The 10,241-nt window shown below is 43.2% G+C and overlaps 1 protein-coding gene across 1 annotated transcript in view; it reads right to left on the minus strand.

Moving 5' to 3' along the window:
- The window catches only part of LOC307230970 (protein-glutamine gamma-glutamyltransferase 6-like), a 26,989-nt gene extending 17,088 nt beyond the window's left edge, over nucleotides 1-9,901 (minus strand). The window contains exons 1-2 of the mRNA XM_080001477.1: nucleotides 9,798-9,901; nucleotides 414-584 (exon numbers count right to left, since the gene is read on the minus strand). Of these exons, the coding sequence (XP_079857603.1) occupies nucleotides 414-584; nucleotides 9,798-9,807 (181 nt within the window). The 5' untranslated portion in view covers nucleotides 9,808-9,901. The remainder of the gene's footprint in view (nucleotides 1-413; nucleotides 585-9,797) is intronic.
- Nucleotides 9,902-10,241: the final 340 nt, after the last annotated feature.

The following is a 10,241-nucleotide window of genomic DNA, read 5'->3' on the forward strand; positions in this document are numbered from 1 at the left end:
TATGTAAGTTTCCAAGATTCAAGAGGTTATTTGTCATTTGTCATTTGTTATGTAGTATTTTTCTATGTAGTGTGAACGAGTGAACTTTAGTAGTTAACTCGTATGCAGTATGTAGTGTGTAGTTGGTAGTATATAGTGAGTAGTACTGTATAGAATGTAGTATGCAATATAAGGTATAGTGTGTAGTATGTAGCATGTAGTATGTACTATATGGTATGTATTATGTAGTATGTAGTGTGTAGTATGTATTATATAGTGTTTAGCACGTAGCATGTAGTATGTAATATATAGTATGTAACGTGTAGTATATAGTATGTAGTATGCAGTATGTAGTATATAGTGTGTAGCATGTAGTATGTAGTAAATAGTGTGTAGCATGTAGCATGATGATGTGTAGTGATGAGGTGATGTACCGGTCAACGCGCTGAGCAACAGCAGCGCATTGTTGGGGTCGAAGGCTTGTTCGAGGTGGATGGTCAGTAGGAAGGTCTGCCCCCGCCGCACAATCAGCTCCTTGCTGGTGATGTCGCTGGTGTGGTGGGCGGAGTTATTGTCCTTGCAGTGGAAGTCCACCTTGCTAAACGCTGAGGTATGTAATAAAACAATAAAACATGTTTTAGGTTTTACATTTACATTTACATTTAGTCATTTAGCAGACGCTTTTATCCAAAGCGACTTACAAGGGAGAATAACATTCAAGCTACATTGCGAAAGAGATTAGTGTAACAACAACATTAGTGTAACAATAAATACTGCTAGGTAGTGCTAAGTAATTGTAGGTTAGGACAGGAGGTACCACTGAAGAGCTGGGTCTTCAAGTGCTTCTTAAAGACAGAGAGGGAGGTCCCTGCTCTGGTCATTTTTGGCAGCTCGTTCCACCAACGTGGAACTACAAATGAGAATAGCCTGGATTGCCGTGGCTGTACGGCCGGCAGAGCCAGGCGACACTCATTTGACGAGCGCAGCATCCGGGGGGCAACATGTGCTCTTACAAGAGCATTTAAGTAGGCGGGAGCATTCCCAGCAATCACTCTGTAGGCCAGCATAAGAGACTTGAACTTGATGCGGGCGGCTACAGGTAACCAGTGGAGCTCGATGAGCAGCGGACTGACATGTGCCCTCTTTGGCTGGTTGAACACCAGTCGCGCCGCCGCATTCTGTATCATCTGTAGTGGCTTCACCGCACAGGCCGGCAAGCCTGTTAAGAGGGCGTTGCAGTAGTCGAGACGGGACATCACCAAGGTTTTTACCAGCAGTTGAGTGGCATATTGGGTCAGGTACGGCCTGACTTTTCGGATGTTGAATAGTGCGAAGCGGCAGGACCGGGAGACGGCTGCAACATGGTCCGAGAATGTCAGTTGGTCATCAATAATGACACCAAGATTCCTTGCAGCCTTGGTAGGAACAAGAGATAGAGAGTCGATTTTAATATCAATGTTGTGATAAATACCTTGTTTGGCCGGGAAGACCAGCAGTTCCGTTTTCGCCAGATTTAGTTGAAGATGATAATCCTTCATCCATGTGGATATGTCAGCGAGACAATCCGAGATCCGCATCGAGACAGTGGGGTCATCGGGCGGGAAGGACAGATAGAGTTGAGTATCATCCGCATAGCAGTGATATGAAAAGCCATGTGAGCGGATGATCGGGCCCAGTGAGGTGGTGTATATGGCAAAGAGGAGGGGTCCTAGCACCGAGCCTTGGGGCACCCCTGTGGTGAGGTGGTGAGGCACAGACAGCTGGCCTTGCCATGTCACAATGAACGAGCGCCCAGTAAGGAAAGATTCAAACCAGGAAAGTGCACTGCCAGAGATGCCCATACTTGAGAGTATGGACAGGAGTATGCTGTGATTGACAGTGTCAAAAGCAGCTGATAAGTCTAGCAGAATGAGAACCGAGGATTTGGCAGCAGCTCTAGCAGTTTTTAAGGCCTCTGTCACAGACAACAGGGCTGTTTCGGTGGAGTGACCACTTTTGAAGCCAGATTGAAGTTTGAAGTTTTAAAAGTACATCAAGATAATTTGGTTTTTTAAGATTTTCAAAAGACCGATCAGACATCACACCCTCGCAAGCTGAATTACTGAGGGTGAATTCACGAAGAATGGATTGCAGCTGCTAATAGCACCGTGAATTGTGTGTCCCGCTATCTGCACTCTCTCACAGCTACAATGTTTTGCATCTGATCGCAATGATCCATATGGAAAAGGAAATAATCTGTGTGTATGCTGTCACTTCTCTACAGCTGCCTGTTTTACTATTTGTCAGTCTTAAATACATTTAAAACTGAAAATAATTGTCTTATCTTGCGCCCCGTAGAGGGTTACGCAGAAACCCTACTGTGCGTTCCACGTCACATTCCCTGGAACGCCGGACATTACCATTACTTTCAAATCCCAATGACCGGTATCTGATCGCAGCGTATCTTGGCAGCGCGGGCAATCCTTTTGGATGCCATGACAGTAATAATAATTATAATAATTATGTGAAAATATAATTTACAGATCACTGGAAAGTCTGAGCGTGACACCCCATAAAAATGTGCTTCAGTTGAACCAGTTCTCTAAGGATGATCACGCACCGCTGCCTTTTTAAATTTATCTTTTGGTCTCCGCGCAGTTACCGGCAGATCTCTGCAGACAGAAATAATTTCACTCAAACTGCGTGTGGCTATCAGCACCTGTGTTTGTGAATTGGACGCAATTTGCAATGAGGCTCATTTGCATAGAAAGGGGCCAATTTTGCACCAAATGAATGCAGAATACCTCATTTAAATAAGTGCAAATAGCACCTGCGCACCGAGATGCTATGTGCGGGGCAGCACAGTTAGGGGTGCATTTCACAGATTGCGGTGCTTTGTGAATTAAACACTCGCTTTTTCTGTTATTTGTGTCAGTTTAGCGGCCGCAAAAGACACGCAATCACTCTGTGAATTTGAGTGTTTTAACAACTCCAAAAAGGTTTATTTTGTAAATTGACATAGTTAATAAAGAGTTCAGGTTAACTATTTTAATGCCTTATACCAGAATAGTGTATGCTTTGTAACGTGGAGGACCCATGGCTGCTGGCAGTGATGTGGAGGTCTGTCATGCCGCTTCTTTCACTGGAGTGTCACAGCCCCTGTGCTCAGGTAAAGCTTGGACCTAGGGACATCCACTATGCCTGCCACTTGGTCAACAGGTTCAGTCCGATGATGAGTCAGGGGTTGTGGATGTTGGCCAACCAGCACTGATGGTAAATGCTGCAGCCGGCAACGGAGACCCAGAGGGACCCCTATCCAAGCATTCTAGCATACCCGCCAGTGAATGTTGTGATAGGACCCTTAGTGGGTCTCCAACCCCGTAGCCTATGGCCAACGGTGCCGGTAGGGTTCCAGGGCGGTTCAAGGAGATGGTGGGTCCACCAGGGCTCTGCATGGGGTGCCATTCAAGTTTTAGTCCAGGGGTGTAGGTGGGCAGCGGTCCCCTGGTTGCACTTCCTCGCTCTAGCTGGACGAAGGCTGGGGCTCAAGGCATCATAGAGCCGGGGCTGGGCAATAGCTTGTGATGTGGCCTGGCTTCCTGCATCGAGAACGCTCCCTGGTACACAGCACGAACTCTACCCATTCTGCTTCCGTTAGGGCAGTTGTCAAGGTCCTTAGCGTGTAAAGGCGGATGTGCTTGTGGAGGCGTTCCGGATGTAGCCCCTGGACGAAGGCTGGGATAGCAAGTTCCTCCTATGTCGCTGCATCGAAGGTACGATACCCGCTCTGAGTGTAGAGACGAAGGTCTTCAGTTTAGGCACCCAGGCTCTCTCCCAGCCCCCTCCTGCAGTTGACATCTTTCATCTCTGGCATCATCAGGGTAAATGTGGTGGCCGAAATGATACTGGAATGTCCTCTCAATGGCTGGCCAGTTGAGCCATTCCTCTGGCCGCAGGTCGACGAGGATTTGTAGCACTTTTCCTTCTCGGGCAAAGGCAACATGAACAGCAGTTTCTTCTGCTGTCCAGGTATTAAGTTGAGCAGCAAGCCGGACCGGAATGAGGTAGGTTTCTATGGGTTCCTCTCCACCAAATCACGGGAATTTAGTGGCACTCCGTTGGGCCCCGTCCGTCAGTGCTGGTTGTTCGTCAATCTCGCCAACGGCATTTGAGCAGCGGGGTCACCCATTCCTCTTCACTGTGGCATTGCAGAATTGACGATACCGATCGTCAATTCGATACTGATCTCAAGTGGGCCGGACCAGTAAAGTCATAGCATAATAACCTACAGATGATAACTCCAAATTTTTATTTTTATTTAAGTGCAAAAAAGTACAAGTACATTCTGAAAATGTTCACATTTAACGAACTATCTTTTTACAAAACATTATGAACCTTATATTTCTTTAAAAAATAAGTGCAATTTCAACAAAACATTTAGTTGGAGATATCTGGAACTAAACAATATAATATTTCACTTTTTGATCAAAACAACTTGTCAAGATCTAGAAATTATTTTAAATGTACAGTCATTTCCACATCTGTGTAGAAATCCTGACCACCTGAACCGACACACCACACCAAACAAACGGAAGTAGGAACTATTGAGGAAGAACGTTAGGTTATCCCCCTGTCTTGTAAATGTATAAAATGTATACATAAAATATATATATAAAAGCTGTGGCAGTGCATTTAGAATAGAGTTCCACAAAGCCAAACTATTTTGTACTGAAGCTGCTGACTGACATTATATTGCACAATGTTGACTGTCTTTAAATATTTCCACAGTAAGTATTAATTTCACAGAACTATATTCTTCAGGGTGCAAAGGTGTCTGAAGAATCATTTGACATGAAGTAGGCTTACTCCCCGTTTACATTGCTCCTGAAACTTGGCGTCTTTTAGCCTTCACAAGTGCATCAATATCAAGGGTCAAATCCTGAGGCGCAGCCAATTTCAGGACTTCATTTAAGTGCTTGTGTGTGGGCCTTGAGCGCAGCTTTGTTTTATTGATGCTCATTACAGAGAATACTTGTTCACAAAGGTAGGTAGTTCCAAACATGCACCAAACCTTTGCAGCAAGCTGGACCCTGTCCAGCGCTCCAACGAGAGAGTTGAAAATGTCATTTGCAGTTGTGGTGTCCGTCATAGGCACCAACTCTAGGAACTCTTAGTTGACGGTCAAAGTCTCATCAACACCATGAATGAATATGGTCAGTTGAGCGACATCCATAATGGCCATGCTCTCATGAATCACAACTGAAAATGCAACAAAAGACTTGACTTTGTGCTTCATTTGGCTGTCCAAATCTGCCGAAAGATCTGAAATGCAATCTGCCACAGTGTTTCTCGTCAGGCTAATGTTAGCAAAGGTCTGTCGCTTCTCAGGGCACATGATTTCCGCAGCCTTCAGCATGCATGTTTTCAGGAACTCCCCCCCACAGTATGGTTTTGATGCTGATGCTATTTCGCTAACAAGAAGGTAGCTAGCTTTCACTGCTGCATCACTGATATCTCGGCTATGGGTAAAAACAGACTGCTGTCTCTTCAGACCCGCTAACAAATCATATATCTTCTCTCCTCTCAGTTGTCTTTGCAAGCTGTTGTACTTTGTGCCATGATGAGTCTCATACTGGCGCCAAATATTATATTCTTTGAGTACTGAAACCTGCTGGTTTCGCCTCTGTAATTAAATAGGAAACGGTCCATTTCTCTTGGAAAACTCTACACTCTGTGTCCACTTTTCTCCTTTTTGACAAAGACGTTTTAGGTAATGAGGGCGCCACAGAGTGTAATGTTGACAGCAAAAGAACACATAGAATACGATTTTTTTACCGGCAGCTCCAGCATAAACAGTTTGCTTGCTTGACAGTGTTGTGTGCGACCCCAGTGGACTAATTTGAAATAGAAGTTACTTTTATTGAAAAATTTCAGTAATGTCTTCTCTGTCATTTTTACACTTTGCAAAGTCAATCCCGCGGGCCGGACTGGAACTTCTGGCGGGCCGGGTTTGGCCCACGGGCCCTATGTTTGACACCCCTGGTCTAGGACTTCCTAGTCTTGAACTAATTCATCTGAAATGAAGCAACGTCTCAGAAAGACATTTTTAAATTTGTGATTCATTTAAGTACGATAATTTAAGTCCTGAAGATTAAACACATCTGTGAATCCAGCCCAATATGTGATGTTTGAGACGAGGAATTCAACTTTTAGCATTTGGCTTTCCGCCCATTCGTTTACATTATTGCAGGAGGCCACGTCCAAGCTTTAACTTCTATTAACTTTAACATTTTGAGTCATTTTTATGGGACAATCCACCCAGTTAATCTCTTGGTAAACAGACAGATAGTGTTGCTCCACATTGTAATCATACCTGTTTTTTTTGTTGTTTTTTTTTTTTATCCCGCCTGCTGCACCCATATTTGCTGCAGCCAACTGAAGGATATTTGTTGGCAGTTCCTCTTCACCATCATTTGAAGATGCCGACTGAAAGGCACCACCGGTCAACCAAATTTAATAGTTTACAAACTGTAACAAACAGACGCCCCATCATGACATGCAGGAATGTGGCTGAGGGCACCTTTGAATGCTCTTCCCTGCTAGATGCAAATAAACACTTACATCATTCCCGTTTGCGAAGACCAAATGTGAAGACCTTGGCGTGCAAAACAATACAGACTGAAATTTTGGTGCACTTGTACATTATTTGTATGGAAAATTTAAAACATGAACATAACTCAGAGAATTGGGATGGATATTTTTCTCCTCTAGACAGAGGTTTTCTTGTGTTTTTATTTTAGATGTATTTATTTTAATTTGTTTCCTACTTAAATAAAACAAATGTTTAAACACAATTGAGTTAAGGGACTGTCCCGTTCCGCCTTCGATCGGAACAGTTGAGTGGGATCGTTTGCTGGCCCACTGCGCGTCTCCCTTCCCTGTCTCCGAACAAAACAAACAAAAACAGTGTTTTCATTTTAGATGTATTCATTTTTAGGAGTTTCCTATCTATAAAACATTTTTTTTAATTACAGCCAGGGGACTGTCCCGTTCCGTATTGGATTGCTGTGTAATGGAGAGGGAGCAATCGCTGGTCCACTGAGCATTTTAGTTCTCATGTCTCCAAACAAAACAAATAGAAACAGTATGTTTGTATTTTGATGTATTTGTTTTCCCTTGTTTCCTAATTAAACGGAATAAAAACATCTGTGTGCCCTTGCACGTCTCCCCGTTGCTTTCCATTGCTATGGGACTTAATTTAGTAAAAAACTGGATGTTTTGTGTAAATACTTTACTTGTAAATAATAAATCCTGCACTTCTGTAACAGGGAGACTTTCTCAATTTCCCGACCAGACTTTAAAATGGAACGGGTGGCGTGCGATGACTAAGTTCCTCCACGTACGCAGAGGACGTCAGTTGAGTAGGCGGTCCTTCAATGTGACGTACATACAATTATGTGGTCATATGTGATGCAGACCATCTCCGGATGTGGTCTGAGTGATCAGATCTCAATGCGTCCTCAATGCCTCTTGGTTCGTTTACACCTGGCATTAGGGCTGTCTACTTGCAATTGGATCACCCAAGACGCATTTTAATGCCGGGTGTAAACAGGGCTATTGTGTCTTTAACCTTCAACACAGAAATGAGTAACTGAAAACATGTCAGAGACAAGCACAGTTTTTCTAGGACGCCTACGCAATGATAAGCATCTGAACTCAGCGCTGGCAGATCTCAAACAATAAACATATATTCTAAAATGATGATATATTTTATATAATTTATGATGGTAAATTTCTTCTTCAGATTAGTAGTAGAAGTAGTAGTAGTAGTAGTAGTAGAAGTGTTAACTGCACTTCACCAAGTTTTCTACTATTGAGACATATTTTAAATTCATTAATTCACATTTTTTTTTTTTTAATCAATAAATGATGGTTATACTTTTAACATTATATGCTGTATAAAAAAAACAGGAATCAGAAAGAAGACTCAGTTACAACTTGGTATAGTGATCAATTCTGGTACAGTACTGCGTCTCAGCCCAAAAAGCATTTTCCCTCTCCAGTGAAAACACAGCTCTTTAAAACTGTCATGAAGATACCATGACATCCTCACGAGCTCAAAAACATTTTGTTTAAATCATTCATTATCAATCATCATTCCAGCAGTAGACTGATCTTCACGTGCTCTGGTTTATGCTTCTCTGAAGGAACATGTCAACGTCTCTGCAGACCTCCGCAGCGAAGGGAGTTAGGTAACTGTAGGTTGCAGAGGAGCCAACGATTGGTTGAAGCTGATTGGTTGAATTGGCCAAACTGTCCGGAGGTGGGTTCTAAATGGAAAATAACCAGCCTTAACCCTGCGCTCACACCAGCCCCGACCACGAGCAGGTTTCAGCGACTTGGCGACGAGAGAAAGTTCAGCAGAGTTTCACTTTATGCAAATGAGCAGCAAAGTAATGTTGTGGCAACCAAGTAGGGTACATGTGCTCATCTGTGAAAAAAAAAAAACTTTTGTTCCTATCAAAGTTATAGTTCCTGCCGATCTTAAAATAGAGGAAAATGAGTCTGTTTATCCGTTCTGTTTGACAGGTTCTTGTTTGTTAGCTGACTCTCTGCCAACAAGCTGTCTCTGTGCTTAAGACCTGTAAGTTCACAGAAACCACCAAATCTAAATGTTGTTAAGACCTGAATCTGGATAGTGGGAAGAAGTATTTTGGGGTTTCTTTTAGGTGCATTCTACTTCAGCCATCTTGGCGTACCTCATCCAGTTCACTTAATATAGTCCAACTTTGTAGCACTCCAGTTTGAACTTTGAACTTTCTAAGCCCAGCCAATGGTTTTGCCTCAGTCGTGGAAATTCTAATTCGGTGAAACTATAAACTTAAAAAAAATAAATAAATAAAAAAGAACGGTTAGAACCCACCAGGATTGGAACATAAAACAGATTATTCTTTATTGAGCTCAAGAAAGATGACAGAGAAGTTGTCTACATCTCTTTGTCTACAGTGGTCTCTTAGAGCGAGTCAGTCGTACACAATATACAGGTGTAGTAGTTCTGCCTCCCACATGCCATCTGAGTGGCTTTTCTAGGGGCTAGCTGACACATAGACACAGGCAGTGATAGTAAAACACACCCTTTTATTGGAGAGAGGGGCAAGATGTTACAAGCCTGGAGCAGATGGACACGTCATGACAAGGGTTCCTCCTGTGTGTGTGGGGATGGGTGATTTAACCTGTGCTCGTTGATTCCTCTGACGAGCAACAGGCGTACAGCCACCCCTGATCCCGGGCCCAATTAACGAGCCCCAAGATAGCCAGTACATGATGGCACACAAGCCCCGATGAGAAAACAATAGAGCCAGTGTAAGAGAACAAACAAAACAAAAATATAATTGACACTAAATCAACAAAATCAAAGTCACAGTACAAGGGCATCAAAATTGTAACAAGAACCCTTTTTCTTTTCTTTTGCATTTCAGACGTTTTCCAAAATCAAACTGCTTATGCACATGGACAGAAAAATGAATCAATACACGCCCACATTCTGGAGGTAGTTGCACTATGAGATCATAACCCATACAGAATACAACATTCGTGGAATGTCCTGGTTGCTCAACCTGATAAGCTTGACATAAGCAAAATGTCTCTCCCTCGCTCTACCCCCCATTTCCTGTCTCTCTAAAATATATTTCTAAAATCTCTAAAATAAATAAATAAATAAACTGAAAAAAAAAAAATATATATATATTTCCTCCCAGCCACACAGACAGCTGGAGCCATGCACATAATATGCGCATGGTTCAGCACCACCACCCTCAGCACCACCAATATCTACTCACTCAGCTCCATGGTGTTCTTGCTTTGCAGCTGTGGTGTTCCTCTCAGGATTGCTCGCAGGTAGCAGGAGAACCATGCAATGAGTGCTGCCAGGAGCCCCACAAGTTTCTCAGACATAGACCTGGCCCAGCCCATTTCTGGAATTTGCACACTGTCATAAGAGAGTCAATATGACCACGCAGATTTTATATAGCCTCTCAAATGTTATCCGTCCACTTTTACTTTCCTCATGAAAGTTATCTAGTTTGGTCACTCGATGTCACAATGGAAATGAGGCAGCGTTGTTCCTCATGCTGCCTCAAGCAATATTTCAAACCTGTTTACACAAGCAGATCAGCGCTTAAAATACATTAAAATACAACTATTCTTTGCTAACGAGGTGAACAAATGTCTGATCACGGGCCTTGCAGTCCCACACTGCCTTCCTCATGCTGCCCAGTCTCTGA

This window comes from Zeus faber (genome assembly GCF_960531495.2).
Source record: "Zeus faber genome assembly, chromosome: 5".
NCBI classification, from domain to species: domain Eukaryota; kingdom Metazoa; phylum Chordata; class Actinopteri; order Zeiformes; family Zeidae; genus Zeus; species Zeus faber.